This window comes from Mercenaria mercenaria, chromosome 13, assembly GCF_021730395.1.
Source record: "Mercenaria mercenaria strain notata chromosome 13, MADL_Memer_1, whole genome shotgun sequence".
Classification (NCBI taxonomy): domain Eukaryota; kingdom Metazoa; phylum Mollusca; class Bivalvia; order Venerida; family Veneridae; genus Mercenaria; species Mercenaria mercenaria.
Window position 1 is genome coordinate 27,566,033 of NC_069373.1, and position 23,663 is coordinate 27,589,695.

A 23,663-nucleotide genomic window follows, 5' to 3' on the forward strand; every position below is an offset into this window, starting at 1 on the left:
AGAGTTATGGCCCCTGAAAGGGCCAAAATTAGCTATTTTGACCTTGTCTGCACAATAGCAGCTTTATTTATGATTTGATTTTTACCAACCTGGCACACAACTTGTATCACCATAAGATCTTGGTTCCTTTCTTGAACTGGACAGATTCCATTATGGGTTCCAGAGTTATGGTCCCTGAAAGGGCCAGAATTAGCTATTTTGACCTTGTCTGCACAATAGCAGCTTCATTTATGATTCCATTTTAACCAAACTTGCACACAACTTGTATCACCACAAGATCTTGGTTCTTTTCTTGAACTGGCCAGATTTCGTCATGGGTTCCAGAGTTATGGCCCCTTAAAGGTCCAAAATTGGCTGTTTTGGCTTTTGCAGCCATATAGAGACTTCATTTATGGTTTTATTTGATACAAACTTCCAAAATAACTTCAACAACAATAGTTCTTGGGTTCCATGACAAATCAGATCCAAGCGTAGGTTCAGAGTTATTTTATATCTGATTACCTCCCCTGATTGTAATCAAAATGGATTTGTAGCAGTAAGTACTTATAGGACTTACTTGAAATTTCATTATTGTCATTAGTTGGACTGAGCCAATCAGGGTAGATAACTATGGACTGATTTTATGTCAAATTACCTCCCTTTATTTCAAATTAAAATGGGTATATCTCCATAACTAATGAAGATACTGATCTGAAATTTCATTTATGTCAACAGATTTATTTGGCAGATCCTTCTTTTGTTCACTTACAATAAATTTTTTTTTTAATTACTTTCCTTTTACGTTACTATAAATAGCTTATATTTAGTAACTTTTTTATTATTGGCCGTAGGGAAAAACCGAGACCACTTTTCTGTGGTACAACATGGATGGTACCTCCAATTTTTAGGTGGATTTTGACATATCTGTACCTTGTAAGAATTTTTTTTCTTTTTGGTTAAATTTCTTCCCTTTGTTGTTACTGTCCTTTGGACTTAGATATTTTTTCTGAGGACCTTCTTGTCCTCAAGTGCAATGATAACAGGTGAGCGATATAGGGCCATTATGGCCCTCTTGTTTATTATGTAATGGCTTTGTATGTTTGTTTGACTGTCTATTATTGAACATTTTCCATTTCTGGGTTCTTGAGTTGAAAAAATGTAAGGTCTACAAATATCAAACCGTTGGAGATCAACAGGTCAAGGTCAAAGTGATCTGAACACTGAACATGTTTTCCAGAATCTGAAGTCATAAAGTGTAATAGCTACGGCTTTCAGACTTTCAACAATGATTTAGTATCACTGGAAGAAGATTCCTTTTGGTTCTGGGGCCTGTGGCTCAAATAATTTCTTACAACTATGGTTTGTAATACCTGCTTTTTGCTTCCCTGTATCTTGCTGCATGCGAATGGGCATATCATTTCCCATTTTGCAGTGCTCTTGTTGAATGTATCATCTTTTCTTTCATATTTTTACAGGATATGTTGAGTTAATGAAGAGAGATGGTATATTGATGGAGACTTCGTTACATTACCATGTGTTATAGAACACTAGAAACTTGAAATCCTACTGTATGAGATAACTGGGGCACAATACTGTGATACTGTCCATGTTCAACTACAAGTCTTCACATCAGTGTTACCTTGTTATGATCTGACTTCTTTTCTATTTTTTATTGAATTACTTCACACTTGTCATCTTGGGGATATGTGTCATTGAAATATATATATCATAAATATTGTCATGTTTGGGTTTGTGTTTAGGATTACACCATTTTATATTGAGGACTACTTCTGGATCACACTGAAGTGGTTTTTCTCATGTATACAGCTTGGAAGATTTTGTAGTGCTAGTACATGACACATTATTTACAGCTTGGATGTTTTTGTTGCACTATTACGATACACATGAAGAATAATTTTATACATCAGAGGCATTAGGTATCAATACAAGAGAAATGTTTAACATTTTTTCTCAAAGTTTACTTATGCAGGATGATTCTGTAGATAGTATTTACTATGTTAGGAATATAATTCTCTTACAAAAACGCCGTTGAATTTCATATGCTATTCATATACTGACAGAAGCTAATGAAAGTGTTGAGAAGGGTTACCCCAGTAAATATGCAAGATATTACATGTATGAACAGAAAAAGTTCATGTAATCTGAACTAATCTTAACTACTTCCCCGTGCTTTGGCCGACAGGTAAATAATCTGAGATTACTTACAGATAGCTTTGTTGATACATTTATGGGATACAGGATACAGAATACAAATGTTATTTACAGTTGATATTTGTACATTACAATAAACATCAGCAGTGTATCGCTAGTGAGTGACATTAGGGCTTTAGCAAACGAATAACATAGAAATATAACAAACAACAATGTTATCGAAAGATAATCACATAGACTATTGTATAACAGATGTCACTGTATTGTCTTGTACTAAGCACAGCTGGTTTTCCTGTGATTTTTGTTAAAATCAAAATATACATGCTATTGGTACGCTGCAATAATTGTTCTATAATTTTATGCTAATTGCTCAACCGCCTGTTAGGGTTGCGTCTGTGTCTTTGTCTGTAATTTAATCACTTGTTCAAAAAAGATTAAAATCAAGCTGTGACGTGAAATATTTCATTTAGGAATGAATACAAGCTACAAGCTACTTGTATTTTGGTCAAAAGAAAATAGGTCTGGTAACAAATCTGAATCCAAGTAATGATGCTTTACCAAAAGGTTTCAATCTACATCATTTTTCTTGCTGTCTGTTGTTAAGTAATGCAGAAAATTATAGTAAAATAACTTTGACATCAACATAGGAAGTTTTACAGATCGTCCAGACACCAGTACAAACAAGGCTGAATCTTTCTTTCTGTTAGATAAATTTTTGTTTTGTAGTGAAAGTATTGATTACTGCAGATGGTTTGTAAGTACACAATTCTGTGACAACATTGACTGCAACATTATTCTACTGAACAACATGCTGATACAACATGATACCAGACCTGTTATAGTCTAGCTTTTATCTGTACATAACTATTCTGTTCACCTATTATCCACTCAAGGAAAGATACAGTGGTCCAGTGGGTTCAAATATAATCCTCTCAAGGGAAGATACAGTGGTCCAGTGGATTCACCTATAATCCTCTCAAGGGAAGATACAGTGGTCCAGTGGATTCACCTATAATCCTCTCAAGGGAAGATACGGTGCTCCATTGGTAAGATGGACTATGAAGCCGGGGGTCCTGAGTTCAATACATGGCTCCTCCAGTTGAAATCACTGCTATTTTTCAATTAAAGAGTTTTTTCACCAGGCCTGCTTAATAGCGAGGGAATATTCTGGGATCAGAGTGTCTTCTGTATCTTGCACTATCCTCCCAACAAAATTCATTTGACATTTCCCTGTAGGAATAGTCAGTATGGATAAACCAATGGTAAATATTGACACATACAGGAAACTTCTTCCTGTGGTCCTGTCAGTATGGATAAACCTAGGGTAAATATTGACACATACAGGAAACTTCTTACTGTGGTCCTGTCAGTATGGATAAACCTAGGTAAATATTGACACATACAGGAAACTTCTTACTGTGGTCCTGCATCGGTTACTACTTGTAGTAAATTTTGTAAATATTGTGCTAAGAATATGTGATATTTCTATACTTCTGGAAATTACCACAACTGGAAAGGAAAATGTAAAAACCTACAGTGCAATACCATAGTACCAGTGGCATAGATCATTCAAAAGTCTCATGTAAATAGGATAATTTAGAAGCATCTTAGGTAAAAGGTAGAACTTGCAGTAAAATGTTTTACATTGTATTCTTTTCATTCTGTTCCGTAGTTCTAAATATAGATTTTTAGCTTGACTCTTCAAAGAATAGGTAGAGCTATTGGACACACCCATTCGCACAATCTGACATGCAGTGCACAGGTTCCATAACTCTACTTTGCATTTTTATGAAATGCCTTTTTATTGACTTAGCAGTTTTTAGTTAAGTTTTTGTTTGTAAGCTGGTGTCTCGGTATCCTAGAATTGGAATGGATTTAGTTAATTTTCCTAGTCTGTGTATGTATTCATGTGCATATAATGCAGTGATATTGCAGAATTGTTCAAGACATTTAAAGATAAGTAAGCAGTGATATTGCAGAATTGTTCAAGACATTTAAAGATAAGTAAGCAGTGATATTGCAGAATTGTTCAAGACATTTAAAGATAAGTCAGCAGGAGATATAACAGTTGAATATTTTGTTAAGAGAAGAAAAAAAAACAGATAAAAAGCTGTATTCTAAGTATTTTTTGAAATGTAAAGGGGACTAACGCTACATGTATAGTTTGGTTAGACAGTTTAACACATAACATATCATTCGTATATTTATTTGGATTTTTTGTATATATTGTACCACTTGTATATATTTGTCAGTAACTTATTTATTCTGATAAAACATCTGCAGTTGATATAGAAACAAAAGTAAAAGTTAATGTTAGATAGGACGGGAAATAGCTTGCAATAGCTAGAGCAAGTCTGAGATGTTCAGATAGCATAATATAATTGAACCGCACCATGAGAAAACCAACATAGTGTGTTTGTGACCAGCATGGATCCAGACCAGACTGTGCACATTAGTCTGGATCCATGCTGGTCGCAAATGCACTATGTTGGTTTTCTCATGGTGCGGCTCATATGTAAAAAATTACCTGTGGACAGACTGTGGATACCAAAGACTTGTGAAGCTACTCATTCACAGGGGAAATTATAAATATCTTCATTTCTATACAGTTACATATAAAATGACAAAATACGAATTAAAAAAGACCTGTATTAAATATTTGTAACAATTAAAAAAGAATCTTGATTTTATTCATCATTTAAAATAGGCCTCAAACATCTTACATTTTTCTTATCATTGTTTCTGTATGTTGCCAGGTTACTTTCTAAAACAGTTGCGGGTCAATGTTTATACCAAAGACCGTTCTTGTAACAGGTTTCAAAAAGACTTCTTTTTTTTACCACAAAATGTGACAGTGTCACTAAGAACAGATAAAACAACTGAAACTTGAGACCTGAAACTATCTTCAAATGCTAAAAGACTATTAAGTAATATTATAAAGTAAATGAACATAATTTTGACTTTAATTTGATGGAACAAAGTTGATTAATAAATTGTTTGTTTATTCCATTTATAGAAAGATGGGTAATGTTTATCAGAATAAATTTGTTTGTCTTTCTTTTTGCCAATGGTAAACTATATATTTGCCAATGTTTGCCTACACTTCAATATTATGACTATATATTAGAGATGTTCATTTTTTGTCTTTGTTTTTATTGATATTATTTCATTGTTAATTTGTGCTAATAACTTCATCTCTATTTCCTTAGTTTCTACTTTGATTTTTATTTCTGTGATAAACTGTTACGTATAGAACAATATTGTCTACATTTTGTTTTGTTAATTACAAACATATTTGTCCTGTTTACAGTTTCTGCTATGCACTTTCTCAATAAAATGATTTATGGCCTGTATAGTCCCTGAACACTTACTGTGCCTCTGTTTCAGATAGATTCCAAATGAATCCAATGTACTATATTTGTAATGTAAAACATTTCTGAGAGAAAACTATCAAAATAATTGCAGTAATTTAGTGGCCACTTGCATACAATTGATCGAAAATTAATACAAGGTTAAAAAGTCTTTACTTTTATGTAGGTAGACAGCTTGATAGAAGGGTTGCAAACACAAAACATCTGTTGGCATAGAACTGTCTTCAGGGTTTTCAAACCAAACCTAAGGATTTCCTGATTTTTCTCAGAAACCAAAAAATAAATAGTAAACACTTCTTCCCATTTCAAACGTCTACTGTAGTCAAGAATCATTTACTATTGTTAAAGGGTAATAAGTTAATTTTATATGAAAGCCATCCTCAAGCCTTTCATAACGCTGAAAGAATTATAAAAATCGGACCACTATTGAAAAAGATATAAGTTTGAAATTTAAGAAAATAGCTGATCATGGAGGCAGCCATTTGTGTGTTTATGATGTCATTTACACACTGCTGAATTCTTTATTTAGCAAATAACCTTTTAAATAGATTAATTTTCATATGTTTCTTGAATGTAATGTGTAAAACATGATAATTTCTTTCATTTATAGCAGGAAAAAGTAGAGAAATTATTTTACAGAGAATTAAGTAAATACAGCCCCATGTGGTTCTGGGATGATCTATGTATGAGAAGAATTGGAACCACTGCCTTACCCCACTGCATGATTGTAAGAGGCGACTAATAGAGTCTTAACTCTTGGTTTTGCAGTAACTCTGTGATTCCAGCAGGTATGCAAATTTTGATTCCATACCTCATGTTTTTATTTCGATGTAAACGAGATGTGGAACCAAAATTTGTAGTCCTGTTTAGCGCCATATAACCTATACTGTGTTGGTGCGCCGTTAAACCCAAATAAATAAATAAGTAAATACAGTTCAAATGTGTATCTGAAAATTAAATAAATATGCCATTTTGTTTTTTGTTGCCATGAAACAAAATGGCCACCAATTTGACCAAATATTTAAATGCTCATAACTTTCTCATTTTTACTCCGATTTTGAAAATTCTTTCACTTCTTTAAATGATTAAATAAATCCCAGCTGGTGAAATTAACGTAAAAACAATGTTGTCTTTCCCTTTAAAGTCTGCCTTGTCTTGTTTTGGACCTTGATAAGGATAATGGGATAAGAGGACATTAACCTTTACCCTGCTATATTTCTAAAATAGACTGGTCCATCATTGAATTTGGGCAGTGCCTTTTATTATTCAAAGGGCTGTTCATTGAAAATTACTGACTGAATAGCGAACTGTGCAGACAATGATCAGCCTGCAAGGATGATTTTGTATATATGGTACCACATGTAAAAATTTGTCAGTAACTTATTTATTATGATAAAACATCTGCAGTTGATATACAAACAAAAGTAAAAGTTTATTTTAGGTGGGAAGGAAACACTGGGACCTCTCAGGTTTGTTCTACTGGAGCCACTTGATTTTTGGTGGCTGCTGCCACCAGTGTTAAAAAGAATACTCTGTTTGAGAAATCTTGTCAGTTCTTAAGACCATCCTAACAACACAACAAAAAATAGTTCCAGGCTTTCCAGGGAAATAATTATCTACACAACGTGCAGAATATGCAATGCTACAATATATGCCTTATTACCATTTTTAATGTAAATTCGGCAACTAAAATCAATACAAACTGAAGCCAACGTTTTAATTAAAACAACCACGTGTATGAATATAAATATGCAAATTTATGATCACGTGAATAAGCGTTGACCGTATGTCACCTGAACTGAGCGATGATATTGATGAGCTATTGCATAGTACTGCCCTAGAGGTCACATAGCTTATAATGTAGAAAAGGTAGAAATCTAGCCGGGAATCCAGACTGACAATTCAAACATGTTTCCTAACCGCATTGTCACATGTATAACTCTCGAAATATAAGACTGTATTTGATAAAGAACGATGAATTCTAATAGCAATATCTACAGATTATATACATCGGCTAAAAATAGAAACGGAATTTCAACGGAAAAGTTTCCGAACATTTACGGTCCATAGACAATACCAGTTTGTACCTACCATAGCTTTTCCAGCAAGTTGTAGCAATTTTCAAGTTTGTCAGAATAAACTTAAATGTTCGTCAATCATAGCTATCAAAATATAAGATATTATATGAATGCAGCCGTAATGATCTAAGAATGTTACCGAATTTTAGACAGTATTGTCTTGTTGTCGTTTGAAACACTCAAAAATATGACCACATGTTAATTAGGCTATTTATAGAAAATCGATAATCAGCAGTGATACGGATTTTCTCAGACGTTGCTACTGCCAATTAACACTAATTAGCGCTCTAATTTAGTAAGATGATTTATGAACAGAACAGGACGGTAATTTATTGATATAACTTGAACATGTACAGTTCATCGTTATATTAAGAACAAAATATAATTAAACATGCTTTGCAATACGAGAGTGAACAAAGCAAAAGAATATTCAGATAAAATTCATTCAATATTTTTTGCAATGTGACCTGCCATGAGAATCAAAGACAAGTATGTTTTCTAAATAATATTCCCTCACGGATAATCTTCCTTCAGCAAATGTACAACATAAGATATTATATTAATGCATAGATACACATGTATTCAGTACAATTTCGTCTAACAAAATCTGAATTATCAACGGGCGCAGCTATGATATTAATACAATATGTCAGACTGTATCAAGCCATCGGATAACAGATTTGACCAACTTAAAAATTGAATTGTTTCAGACAGATTCTGCTCACTTCAGTCGCACCAAGAGTAAACCAAAATAGTGCATTTGTGACCAGCATGGACCTGCGGATCCACACAGTCTGGTCAGAATCCATGCTGTTCGCTAACGGTTTCTCTAGTTGCAATAGGCTTTGAAAGCGAACATCATGGATCCTGACCAGACTGCACAGATGCACAGGCTGGTCTGGACCCATGCTGGTTGCAAATGCACTATGTTGGATTTCTCATGGTGCGGCTCAAAATATCTGGATTGATACAAATATGTATAAAAATTAAAATGGTTTCGTTTCGCCAGTTACATAATTTATTTTTCGATTTTTTTCATGGTCTGACTAAAGTTGTAAGTTTGTCTGACTTAAATGTCCAACATTTTTGCGGAGCCTGCTGTTATGTCTAGTGGGCTTTTGAGTACCGGTATAACAGATGGAGTAATAATTAATGCGCCTCTTAAATACACTGGCTGCAGAACTGAAATTCTGAGGGGCATTTGTGGTGCATGTTTTGTGCTGTTTTCTTCCACAAAAAATTTCATGAAAACCAAAGTTATTCGATAAGGACTAAATCAGTGTGTATATAATTAATGACAGGCACTGTCCAAAGGCTTTAGAAAGAAATCTTAAAAGCTGAAGTTCTTCTGGTTGATATTAAGAATTCCTCAAAGGTCACTTTCTTTGTAATATTTTACACATTGATTAGCAGCCACCATCAGCGCTTTGAGCGCTTTGATTTATAATCTCACTTATATATTACTATTTCCCCAAACACCTGCTGAATCAATCTGCTAAATGCAGTACAGTCATATCATTCAACTAGACTAGATCTAGTCCAGATACATGTATCAAAAGTTGAGCTGTGTTCCATTTGTGGGATATACAAATATTACTTTCAGTCATATCCCTTCTATTTACATGAGTTGTCAAATTAAAAAATGCCCATGTTGTAAAACACCTTTTAGTTGAGACATTTAGTTTTAAGGTGTTCAGTCATATGGTCCTTTGTGAGGTTCCACATATATTGAAAACAAAATAAATGTTGAATACTGTGAAAATGTTCTCTATAACTTTTACAAAATGTCATATATCTAAACTAACCATTCCTTTTATATAAGCTAAATATGTTATATTTTGTTTGCTGTGTATTTGTAGTGTGAATGCTTAAGGTTTTTGTGAGTCATTTTAATTATTGAAATAATTGTTATAGGAACTACCTATCATATAAATAATTGCTCCTGGAACCACCAGACCTACAAACTGTATGCTATCCAAACAACATTCGTTGTATGAGCAGCTCACTCCTAAAGCAGGTGTGTGAGGAGGATTATGTATTTTGATATCCAGTTAAGGCTGGCAATGCCAGGTCTATATGTTAGCACAAACAGATACGTCTAAATATGTAACTATATTAAGATATTACTGCTCTTTATGTTGATATGAAATTTGCTGGTGTCTGGTAAATAACTTAATAGGTCTTTAGATACATTGAAAATTATTTTAGCTGTCTCATTTCAAAACTAGTGTTGCTGTATTGTGTGAAAATGTGTTTTTTTTCTTCAAATTTTGATTTAGACAAGCAGCTTTTGTATTATCTCAGAAACCTGTTGGAGAGAGCTGACTGATCTGTTATAAACCCTAATAAACATAATTATACAATCAGGCTATGACTTTAGAGCACTTTTCCAATATTGTATTCCAAATAATCTCTAGAAAATGTTTTTATAGATACACTACCAAACATGCAATAAAATACATTTTATACAGTTTCAGAAAATTACTTTGTAGACATATGTAAATGAGAAGTTTAATGGGTATGTCTCCCTTCCTGTCTTTGAGTTTTACACTAGCAACTCAAAGCAAATGTCCCTTTTGTTTCTACATGTTAACAATGACTTGTATAAATTGTTGATCTGCACTCCAAGGAATATTCAATAAGAACAGTTGTCATACATGTATATGTGTATTTAGTTCTATGCAAAAATTATATGTTGTCTTTTGAGAAACTGTAAGTGTTATACATTTGTAAGAATCTGTAGTGAAAGTGATATACATATGTAAGAATCTGTAGTGAAAGTGTTATACATATGTAAGAATCTGTAGTGAAAAAATGGTAATGTGAATTCATCATTAGTGAAGGCCTAATTTTCGTGGTTGGTGAAAAAGCACAGAAAATTTTATGTGAAGAAATTGATTGATTACACAGTACTGTTTAAAAGACAGACTGATGTTTACATTTCTGTATTTACATTTTATGATTTATATTGTTGATATTCATCATTTAAAAGTGTGTGTGGTTTTGAAAAAATCTTTTCGAATGGGTGCTGTTTAGAATAAATCTTTTCTGGTGGGTGTGGTTCAGATTAAATGTTTTCAAGTGTGTACTTTTTAGAAAAATCTTTTGCAGTGGTTCAGAATAAATCTTTTCAAGTGGGTGTGGCTCAGCATAAATCTTTTAAGTGGGTGTGGCTTAGAATAAATCTTTTCAAGTGGGTGTGGTTTACAGGAAACCTGAGAATGATCAAATGTTACATTTTGTGTTCAGCCAAGTTTTTCTATAATTAAGACTGAGAGGATCTGTTAAGGATAATTTTATTTATTTATAGAATATTTTAGACAAATGTAAAGTTGGGTTCTGTGTTAAGCTAGTTGTCTGTACATTCAGTTTCATTTTGTTTAGTAAACGTAGGGTAGATACTCAAGAGTTATGGAATATACATCAGTTGATTCTTTGGTCAGATGATTTAAAGATGATAAGAGGTATAAATACACTTTACATATTTGGCACTGTAAACATATTCCAAAGTTGAAATTCAGATATTATACACCTGCTGACTAGCTTGCAAGTCTGTAGTCTCAACAATTGACCTAGGTCCAAAGGAATGAGAGTCAGTACTTCCGACAGGTCAGTAGTTTTGAATATAGATAGCAGCCATTCAGTAAGTGTTGTACTACATGAAATCAAAAATATAATTTTTTGTTTGTTATTACTTTAGCCCCAAAAATATAAGGTTAAACTGTAAACTAGTCCGGAGCACAAACTATGTACTGATGTTTTATATAAGAAGAAAGGTAATACATTTTTTAGCTCACCTGAACCAAAGGTTCAGGTTGAGCTATTAGTATAGAGTGGATGGTCCGACGTCCATCATGCGTCGTCCATCGTCCACATTTTTAGCCCACCATCATCAGATGGTGGGCTATTCAAATCACTATGCATCCGTCGTCCTTCCGTCCGTCCGTTAACAATTTCTCGTTATCGCATCTTCACAGAAACTACTGGGGGGATTTTGATCAAACTTTGTCAGAATGATAAATTGGTACCCTAGTTGTGTCCTTCTGAAAATCAGACTGGTTCAACAATTTTTCAGTGAGTTATGGCCCTTTGTTTTTTTTTCTTAATTTACATAGATTTATATAGGGAAAAACTTTGAAAATCTTCTTGTCCAAAACTACAGGGCCTAGGGCTTTGATATTTGGTGTGTAGCATCATCTAGTGGTCCTCTACCAAGATTATTCAAATTATTTCCCTGGGGTCAAATATGGCCCCGCCCCGGGGGTCACATGGTTTATATAGACTTATATAGAAAAAACTTTGAAAAACCTCTTGTCCAAAATCACAGGGCCTAGGGCTTTGATATTTTTTATGTGACATCATCTAGTGGTCCTCTACTAAGATTTTTCAAATAATCCCCCTAGGATCAAATATCCCGCCCTCGGGGTCACATGGTTTACACAGACTTATATAGGGAAAAACTTCGGAAAATCTTCTTGTCCAAACCACAAAGCCTAGGGCTTTGATATTTGTAGTGTAGCATCATCTATTGGTTCTCTACCAAGTTTGTTCAAATCATCCCCTTAGGGTCAAATATGGCCCCGCCCCGGGGGTCACATGCTTCATATAGACTTATATAGGGAAAAACTTTTAAAATCTTCTTGTCCATAACCTACAACATTCAAATTTGGACCGCATATATAGTTTTGAGTGGCAAGATGAACCTTGACACGAGTTGACCTTGATCTTGACTTAGTGACCTACTTTCACATTTCTGTAGCTACAGCCTTCAGATTTGGACCACATGCATAGGTTTGTGTACTGAAACAAACTTTGACCTTGACATTGACCTAGTGACCTACTTCCACATTTTTGAAGGTACAGGCTTCAAATTTGGACCACATGCATAGTTTTATGTTCCAAAATGAAATTTTACCTTGATTTTGACCTAGTGATCTACTTTCACATTTCTCAAGCTACAGCCTTCAAATTTGGACCACATGCTTAGATTTGTATACTGAAATGAAATTTGACCTTGAGATTGACCTAGTGACTTACTTTCAAATTTCTCAAGCTACAGGCTTCAAATTTGGACCACATGCCTAGTTTTGTGTTCTGAATTGAAATTTGACATTGATTTTTACCTAGTACCTTCTTTCACATTTCTCAAGCTACAGCCTTCAGATTTGAAGCACATGCATAGTTTTGTGTACCGAAATGAACTGTTTGATCTAGTGACCTACTTTCACATTTCTCGACTACAGCTTTCAAACTTGGACCACATGCATGGACCACATGCACATTGTTGTGTACCAAAATAAAATTTGACCTTGATTTTGACCTTGAGCTAGTCTTGAACTTTGGAACATTCAAAAATGGCTCATTGGTGGGCGCCAAGATTACTCTGTGATCTCTTGTTACTTAAACATCTTCTCTAAAACTACTGGTCAGAATAACACCAGATTTGGTCTGTAGCATTCTGGTGAGGTTCTCTATCAAGTTCGTTCAAATACGGGCATTTGGCCCCTTTTAGGGACCACTAAAAAATAGAAAAACCTATAAATGACTTCTTCTCATGAACAGCTTGATGGATCTTCATCTAACTTTGTCTGTAGCATCATTATAAGGTCCTCTTTCAATTTTGTTCAAATTGGGGCACTTGGCCCCTTTAAGGGGCCACTAGAAGGGGCCACTAGAGCTAAAAATAGAAAAACCTATAAATGACTTCTCATGAACAGCTTGATGGATCTTCATCAAACTTTGTCTGTAGCATCATTATAAGGTCCACTTTCAATTTTGTTCAAATGGGGGCACATGGCCCCTTTTAGGGGCTGCTAGAGCTAAAAATAGAAAAACCTTTAAACGACTTCTTCTCATGAACCGCTTGATGGATCTTCATCAAACTTGGTCGGTAGCATCATTATAAGGTCCTCTCCCAAGTTTGTTTAAATGGTGGCACTTAAAAGGGGCTGCTAGAGCTAAAAATAGAAAAACCTTGAAACAAGTTCTCATGAACCGCTTGATGGATCTTCATCAGACTTGGTCTGTAGCATCATTATAAGGTCCTCTCCCAAATTTGTACAAATGGGGGCACTTGGCCCTTTTTAGCTAGAGCTAAAAATAGAAAAACATGGAAACGACTTCTTGTCTTGAACCGCTTGATGGATCTTCATTAAACTTGGTCTGTAGCATTATTATAAAGTCCTCTCCCAAGTTTATTCAAATGGGGGCGCTTGGGCCCCTTTTAGGGGCCGCTAGAACTAAAAGTAGAAATACATTTAAACGACTTCTCAACATGAACCACTGGATTGATTTTCATCAAACTTAGTCTTTAGCATCATTATATGGTCCTCTATCAAATTTATACAAATGGGGTCAGCGGCCCCTTTTAGGGGCTGCTAGAGCTGAAAATAGAAATACCTTTAAAGGACTTCTTCTCATGAACTATTTGATGGATCTTCATGAAACTTGGTCTATAGCATTGTCATATGGTTCTCTGTCAAGTTTTTTTCAAATGAGGGCACTTGGCCCCTTTTAGGGGCTGCTAGAGCTAAAAATAGAAAAACCTTTAAACAACTTCTTCTCATGAACCACTTGATGGATCTTCATCAAACTTGGTCTGTAGCATCATTATAAGGTCCTCTCCCAAATTTATACAAATGGGGGCACTTGGCCCCTTTTAGGGGCCGCTAGAGCTAAAAATATAAATACTTTTAAAAAAAAAATTTTAATTTAAATTAAAAAAAAAAAAGTTTAATTTTCTTTTAAATTTAATACTTTGTCACAAGCAAGATCTAATTAGGTCCAAGTCAGCCTCAGGTGAGCGACTTAGGCCCACTTGGGCCTCTTGTTTAAATTGCAAGGGAGCATTTGTATATTTAGTGTAAAAATGGTTGCATTTTATTAGTGTTTGACATATTTGGCATTATAAATGCTGATATTTCTAAAACTCAAGTCTGTCACAATTTTACCAAAAATCTTTAATCCCAAGTAGATTTTTCCTCCACCTCTGTTTTGTGTATAGAAGTTGTTTGTATATGTAAAGAGTACTGGAATAGGACAATGTTTGGCTTATTATGGACCAGCATTGACTTTCTAGTCGGGTTGAAAAATAACTGAAAGTGTTAACGGAACAAGAAGAAAAACTAATATAAACTTGAAGGATACAAGGAGAATATAATCATTCCCTCAAAGTTTTTTAACAGCAACTGAATCATTTGTTTTAGCCAGCTTTCCCACATCAGATCACTTTCAAGTTCCAACATATTGTGATGCTTACGGCAACTGCTTTATCTAAGACAAGAGAGAGGCTATATAGTGAAGTCATCATCATTAAGAAACCATTGGGGAGAAAACGTAATGATTACACTTTATAGCCTCTATCCTACTTTGTTTATTTACTACTTTTTCAATGCAGCTGTAAATAGATTACGCTTCCCAGATATTGTATGATTCGTACACTCTTCATGAATAAATATGGAAAAAATTCAAAATGTCTTACATGTGATTGGTTGAAAAAGTAGCATAAACAGTCATTTAACAATATTGATTTTGAATAGATCTAAGTGATCTACAGTCAAACTCAGATATAGGGAACTCAAGTCGGATATGAAAAAAATACATTATTTTTTGTTGCCCGATTTTTTTATCTTTTTTATTTCATATTAAACTTTCCAGATACAGCAAAGACGGTTACAGCCAAAACTTGGTTATAAGGAACAAGTTTTATTGTCCTAAAGCAGTACTTCATGCAGACAAGGAAATAGCGGTAATGAAAACTAACAGCTCAAACTTGCTTAACTCAAAATTTCGGCTATCTTGAAGACATTTTCAAGTCCCGTCCAGAAAACGTGCACAAAATACTATTTAAAGTCGAACTTTGGTTGTCTCAAAGTAAAACACCCAATCCCTTAGAATCTGAGATACCGGGTTTCTTTGTTATACGGATACAACAAAGAAAAGAAATTTCCACTTTATCTTAGTTTTACTGTACCATACACAAAACAGCTGGTTGGATAGACCAGTTTGTCTCCGTCTTAAGCTTATGTATGCATTTTATGTTTTTTGTGTAAACTTGGATTGAATGAGATGCATTGTAATGAAAGAAAATCTTTTATTCTGTAAATGCTTGATTCATACATTTCAAAACAGGTTTTTTTTTTTCAGTAAGTAGACGATATATTTACATAATGTATACAAATCTGTTTTGATTTTTTGTCGTTACCCTCCATAAAGGGTCACAACACTTTGAATTGACAATTTTTAAGTGAAAATGGAATATATGAATTAAACAAGTGGTCATTTACATTTTGTCTTATGAACAGTCATGAATAAACTAATAAAGCTCTTGAGTTTATATGGATATATTTTATGTCCATTGTAACAAAGCTTACCCATTTATCAAGTCACTCTACAGAACTTACCAGTTCTAAATTTTTAATTCTTTTCTACAAATGGAAGAGACCTTGTGTTCTTGTGCTCAGAAGATGATTTGACTATTTTAGCAAAAAGTTAAGGGTCCAAGATGCAATCTTGTGCATGTAGAGGAATGTAACTTGGGTAGATTGTTCTATGGTAGAAGCCTGGCACAGACAGCAGAAGTCACTAATGCTAGTATAGATGATCTCTACGGCAAGTTTGAAACTAGCTCACTGGAAAAGCTTGTTAACACTCTAGAGGCCACAGTTGTGACCCATTCTTTATGAAACTTGGTCAGAATGTTTGATCTCTAGGTCGTTTGAAACTGGGTCATGTGGGGTCAAAAACTAGGTTAGTAGGCCAGATCAACTCTGGTGAGTGATATAGGGCCACCATGGCCCTCTTGTTTAGGCAAACTTTCGGACCAAGTTTTATTCACATTGGGCAGAAATGTTCACCTACAGTAATATTACTAAGGCAGACTGCAAAGCTCCTGGGCAAAAACAAGATAAAGCCTTAAGGGTATAAAACTGCATTCCTAATTGTCTTTATTAAAGACATGTAGAACCTTTTTATGCCTAAAAACAATCTCAGCATGTATTGGATAGTAATATTAAAAGTGGGTTACAGATGTCACCACCTTATATCACAGACAAAGTGTTATGTAAAACATGTGTTCCTTTAGTTCAAATATGGCACAGTTTCAAATGTCATCATACAACATGAAATCCCAACCATGGTTAATTTGTCCAAATTTCTGGACAAAATCTCAACATTTGTTTCTTTATCTGCAACTCATGGGCGTGGTTAATTCATAGGTGAGAAATAACATTCTCTTGTTCCAAACATTCTCACTAAGTTTCATAAAGATTTGGTTACAACTGTAGCCTCTAGAATGTTAACAAGCTTTTCCTTTGATTTGACTGGGTGACCTAGTATTTGACCCCAAATGACCCAGATTCAAACTTGACCTAGAGGTCATCAAGACAAACATTGTGACCAATTCTCATGAGTTTCAAACTTAAACTCTGGACTCTAGTGTTGACAAGATTTTCCTTTGATCTGGCTTACTGACCTAGTTTTTAACCCCACATGACCCAGTTTCAAACTTACGCTAGAGGTCATCTATACAAACATTCTAAGTTTCATAAAGATTGGGTTACAACTGTGGCCTCTAGAGTGTTAACAAGCTTTCCCTTTGATTTGACCAGATGACCTAGTTTTTTATCCCACATGACCCAGATTTGAACTTGACCTAGAGGTCATCAAGACAAACATTCTGACCAATTCTCATGAGTTTCAAACTTAAACTGTGGACTCTATAGTGTTAACAAGATTTTCCTTTGATCTGGCCAACTGACCTAGTTTTTGAACCCATATGACCCAGTTTTCAACTTGACCTAGAAATCATCAAGACAAACATTCTGACCAAGTTTCATAAAGATTGGGTCACAAATGTGGCCTCTAGAATGTTAACAAGGCAGATGTTGACAGACGCCGGACAATGACTGGTCACAATAGCTCACCTTGAGCACTTTGTGCTCTGGTGGGCTAAAACTTTAAGACAAGTTTGATACTGGATTGTCTGGTGTCAGAAATTACACCATTATGTCAAGTCATAGAAAAACCTTGTTAACACTAGAGGTCACATTTTCTACCTGATCTTTATGAAGCCTTATTTGAATGTTCAGCTAGGAAGTTCATTCATGTTTTTAGCTCACTTGAGCACGAAGTGCTCAAAGGTGAGCTTTAGTGATCACCCTGTGTCCGGCGTCCGTCGTCGTCCGTCGTCCGTCCGTCCGTCCGTCCGTCCGTCCGTCGTCAACAATTTGACTGTTAACACTCTAGAGGTCACATTTTTGGCCCAATCTTAATGAAACTTGGTCAGAATGTTACCCTCCATAAAATCTTGGACGAGTTCGATATTGGGTCATCTGGGTTCAAAAACTAGGTCACCGGGTTAAATCAAAGGAAAAGCTTGTTAACACTCTAGAGGTCACAATTTTGACCCAATCTTAATGAAACTTGGCCAGAATGTTACCCTCCATAAAGTCTTGGACGAGTTCGATATTCGGTCATCTGGGGTCAAAAACTAGGTCTCCAGGTCAAATCAAAGGAAAAGCTTGTTAACACTCTAGAGGTCACATTTTTGGCCCATTCTTAATGAAACTTGGTCAGAATGTTACCCTCCATAAAATCTTGGATGAGTTCGATACTGGGTCATCTGGGTCAAAAACTAGGTCACCAGGTCAAATCAAAGGAAAAGCTTGTTAACACTGTAGAGGCCGCATTTATGACTATATCTTCATGAAACTTGGTCAGAATGTTAATATTGATGATCTTAAGGTCCAGTTTGAATCTGGGTCATGTAGGATTAAAAACTAGGTCACCTGTCAAATCAAAGGAAAAGCTAGTTAACACTGTAGAGGCCACATTTATGACCATATCTTAAAGAAACTTGGTCAGAATGTTTATCTTGATGCTCTTTAGGTCAAATTTAAACCTGGGTCAGCTTCGGTCAAAAACTAGGTCACTAGGTTAAATCAAAGGAAAAGCTTGTTAACACTGTAGAGGCCACATTTATGACTATATCTTCATGAAACTTAGTCAGAATATTAAACTTGATGATCTTTAGGTCAGGTTTGAATCTGGGTCATGTTGAGTTAAGAAATTAGGTCATGGGGCAAATCAAAGGAAAAGCTTGTTAACACTCTAGAGGCCACATTTATGACTGTAACTTCATGAAACTTAGAATGTTAAACTTGATGATCTTTAGGTCAAGTTCAAATCTGGGTCATGTTGGGTCAAAAACTAGGTCACGGGGTCAAATCAAAAGAAAAGCTAGTTAACACTGTAGAGGCCACATTTATGAACATATCTTGATGAAACTTGGTCAGAATGTTAATCTTGATGATCTTTAGGTCAATAGGTCAGGTGAGCGATACAGGGCCTTCATGGCCCTCTTGTTTTCTGTAACACTGAGGTAAACACAAAGTATGCAGAGTGACTTCTGCAATAAGAAATATTGACACAATGTGACTGGTGCCTCATGGAAGATAAATTACCACTTGTTAGTATGCATTGTATCCATTTACCAGACTGTGTGACCAGACATGATTGATTTTGAATATATAACATACTAAATTATTAATAGTAAAACAAATGTCTTGTATAAACAAGAGGGCCAAGATGGCCCTAGTTCGCTTACCTGTGTAACATGCCATAACAGTGTAAACATGTTTTACCTAGTGATTTCATGGAGACAAATATTCTGACCAATATTCATTAAGATTGGACCAAAAAACGTGGCCTCTTGAGTGTAAAGAAGCATTTTCTTTGATTTGACCAACTTGCCTAGTTTTTTACCCCACATAACCCGATGGGAACTTGTCCAAAATTTCATGAAAACACATTCTGACAAAGATTCGGGAAGATTGGAGCAAAAAAGTGGCCACTAGAGTGTATACCAGCTTTTCTTATGATTTGACCTAGTGACCTAGTTTTTGACCCCACGTGACCCAGATTTGAGATCGTCCAAGACTTCATGATAACAAACATTCTGACCAAATTTTATGAAGATAGAATCAACAAGAGTGCAAGAATGTCACAATATACGCCTGTCACAGCAAATTTCTTTACTCTAGCACCTGTATTTGCAAATGGAATTTTAACTTGTGGTTGTTTAGTAATAACTAAGTGTTTTGTTTTTCTAAGTCCACAAAAAAACTCCTTACCAGGTAGAGATACCTTAAAATACACCTAAAATTGGAAAGTAACATCTATGTTGTACCACAGAAAAGTGGTCTTGGTTTGTCCCTATGGTCAATTATAAAAAAGTTACAATATAAGTTATTTATAGTAACAACTAAGGGAAGTTAATCTTAAAAAAAAAAAATCAAAAAAAAAATTATAAGTCCTCACAAAAATCTTTACCAGGTAGAGACTGGTCAAAATACACCTCAAAATTGGATGTAGCATGCATATTGTACTACAGAAAAGCGGTCTCGATTTTTCCCTATGACTAGTAATGAAAAAGTTACAATATAAGCTATTTATAGTAACAACAAAGGGAAGTAATTCGAAAGAAGGGAACTGCGCATGACACTTCGTCTCATGATGGTGTATAATTGTGTCAAGTTACATCAAAATCCCTCCATGCATGAAGAAGAAATGCTTCGGACAGTCATTCTTGTATCTTACCTTTGGCCTCTAAGTGTGACCTTGACCTTAGACCTAGGGACCTGGTTCTTGCGCATGACACTACATCTCGTGGTGGTGAACATTTGTGCCAAGTTATATCAAAATCCCTCTATGCATGAAGAAGACATGCTCCGGACAAGGTTTTCATTCTTGTATCCTTTGACCTCTAAGTGTGACCTTGACCTTAGACCTAGAGACCTGGTTCTTGCGCATGACACTCCGCCTCATGGTGGTGAACATTTGTGCCAAGTTATATCAAAATCCCTCTATGCATGAAGAAGAAATGCTCCGGACAAAGTTTTCATTCTTGTATCCTTTGACCTCTAAGTGTGACCTTGACCTTAGACCTAGGGACCTGGTTCTTGCGCATGACACTCCTTCTCATGATGATGAACAATTGTGCCAACTTTCATCAAAATCCCTCTATGCATGAAGAAGATATGCTCCGGACAAAGTTATTCTTGAATTTGACCTTTGACCTCTAAGTGTGACCTTGACCTTAGACCTAGGGACCTGGTTCTTGCGCATGACACTCCGTCTCATGATGGTGAACAACTGTGCCAAGTTTCATCAAAATCCCTTCATGCATGTAGAAGATATGCTCCGGACAAGGTCTGTGGACGCCGCCAACCCGCCCGCCCGCCCACCAGGGGCGTTCCCATAATACGTCCCGTTTTTCAAACGGGCGTATAAAAATGTGCCCCCTAGGGTGTAAACAAGCTTATTCTTTGATTTGACCTGGTGACCTAGTTTTTGACCCCACATGACCCAGATAAAAATTCATGCGATATTTCATGCAGACAAACATTCTGACCAAGTTTCATGCACATCAAATGAACAAGAGTTGATTCGACCTGATGACCTAGTTTCTGACCCCATATGACCAAGTTTCAAATTTTGCCTAGAAATCATCAAGATAAACATTCTGACCAAGTTTCAAGAAGATAGGGTCATAAATGTGGCCTCTAGGTTGTTAATAAGCTTTTCCTTTGATTTGACCCGATGACCTAGTTTTTGATCCGACATGACCAAGTTTCAATCCAGGCCTAGAGATCATCAAGATAATCATTCTGTGCAAGTTTGTTTCAAATCAAAGCATAAATGAAACCTCTATATGGCTGAAAGGGCAAAAATAGAAAATTTTAACTCTAGAACCCATGATGGAATCTAGCCAGTTTTCGAAAGGAACCGAGATCTTATTGTGACTTAAGTTGTAAGTGTGATTAAAATCAAATATAAAATGTCACTTCCATTGTGTTCACAAGCTAAAAATGAACAAATTTTGGCTCTTTCAGGGGTAAATCAGGGGCCGTAACTCTGGAACTTATGATTGGATCTGACACTATCATCATGGAATCCAAGATTTATTGTTGTTGAAGATATTTTGCAGTTATTATAAAATCAAACCATAAATGAAGTTTCTATATGGCTGCAAAAGCCAAAATAGCATAACTCTGCAACCCATGACAGGATCTGGCCAGTTTTCGAAAGAAACAGAGATATTATGCCAATACAACTTGTGTGCAAGTTTGATTAAAGTTGATTGCAAAATGTGGTCTCTATCCTGTTCACAAGCCAAAAATAGCAAATTTTGGCCCTTTAAGGGGCCATAATTCTGGAACCCATGATGGGATCTGGCCAGTTTTTGAAAGAAACCAAGATATTATGCCAATACAAGTTGTGTGCAAGTTTGATTAAAGTTGATTGCAAAAAGTAGTCTCTATCCTGTTCACAAACCAAAAATAGCAAATTTTGGCCCTTTAAGGGACCATAACTCTGCAACCCATGATGAGATCTGGCCAGTTTTCGAAAGGAACCGAGATATTATGCCAATACAACTTGTGTGCAAGTTTTATTAAAGCTGATCACAAAATGTGGTCTCTATCGTGTTCACAAGCCAAAAATGGCAAATTCTGGCCCTTTAAGGGGCCATAACTCTGGAACCTATGATGGGATCTGGCCAGTTTTCGAAAGGAACTGAGATATCATGCCCATACAAGCTGTGTGCAAGTTTAATTAAAATCAAATACAAAATGTGGTCTCTATCGTGTTCACAAGGAAATTGTGAACCGACGACGGACGGACGAAGGGCGATCACAAAAGCTCACCCTGTCACTACGTGACAGGTGAGCTAAAAAACGAGGGCCATGATGGCCCCAGATCACTCACCTGACTTACACGGCTTGGTAGATGGTTATACATGGAAAATGTCTGTGAATTATTTTAAAGTAGTGCCAGTGTTTTATAGGGAAAAGTGACCATGTCCTCTGGCAGCAATATTTTGACTAATCAGAATAATTTTAACAATCTTGGTAGTGTCACACAAGGACCATTTGCGTGAAACTATCTAAAATCGGGCCAGCAATTTCATACGTTAAGATTTTCAAGGTTTCCGCTATATACATATAAGGAGAAGTGACCACACCCCCTGGCAGCCATGTTTTGTGACAAATCAGAATAATTTGAACAATCTTGATAAGGACCATTTGTGTGAAATTATTTCAAAATTGGACTAGTGGTTTATTAATCCCCCGCCGTGGCGGAGGGATTATAGGAATGGTCTTTCCGTCCGTCCGTCTGTAACAAAATCGTGTCCGGTCCATATCTCCTAAACCCCTTGAAGGATTTTCATGAAACTTTGGTCAAATGTTCACCTCATCAAGACGATGTGCAGAACCCATGAGTCAGCCTTGTCGGTTCAAGGTCAAGGTCACAACACAAGGTCAAAGGTTTGAGCCTGCCATTTTGTGTCCACTCGATATCTCATAAACCCCTTTAAGGAATTTTATAAAACTTGGGTCAAATGATCACCTCATCAAGATGATGTGCAGAACCCACAAGTCAGCCATGCCAGTGCAAGGTCAAGATCACAACTTAGGGTCAAAGGTTTTGAGCCTTCCATTTTGTGTCCGCTCTATATCTTCTAAACTCCTTGAAGGATTTTCATGAAACTTGGGTCAAATGATCACCTCATCAAGACGATGTGCAGAACCAATGGGTCAGCCTTGTTGGCTCAAGGTCAAGGTCACAACTCAAGGTCAAAGGTTTGAGCCTTCCATTTTGTGTCCGCTCTATATCTCCTAAACCCCTTGAAGGAATTTTATCAAACTTGGGTCAAATGATCACCTCATCTAGACGATGTGCAGAACCCATGAGTCAGTCATGCCGGCTCAAGGTCACAACTTAGGGTCAAAGGTTTGAGCCTTCCATTTCGTGTTCGCTCTATATCTCCTAAACCCCTTGAAGCAATATTATAAAACTTGGGTAAAATGATAACCTCATCAAAACGATGTGCAGAAATTATGAGTCAACCATGCCAGCTCAAGGTCAAGGTCACAACTAAGGGTCGAAGGTTTAAGCCTTCCATTTTGTGTCCACTCTGTATCTCCTAAACCCCATGAAGGATTTTCATCAAACTTGGATCAAATGATCACCTCATCAAGAACTCATGAGTCAGCCATGTCAA

At 35.8% G+C, this 23,663-nt stretch overlaps 1 protein-coding gene across 1 annotated transcript in view; it reads left to right on the forward strand.

The window, feature by feature from the left end:
• LOC123529215 (sortilin-like) overlaps positions 1–15,930 on the forward strand; it is a 145,314-nt gene extending 129,384 nt beyond the window's left edge. Inside the window, exon 22 of the mRNA XM_045309448.2 lies at positions 1,455–15,930. Coding sequence (XP_045165383.2) covers positions 1,455–1,469 — 15 coding nt within the window. The 3' untranslated portion in view covers positions 1,470–15,930. The remainder of the gene's footprint in view (positions 1–1,454) is intronic.
• The last annotated feature ends 7,733 nt before the right edge of the window (positions 15,931–23,663 follow it).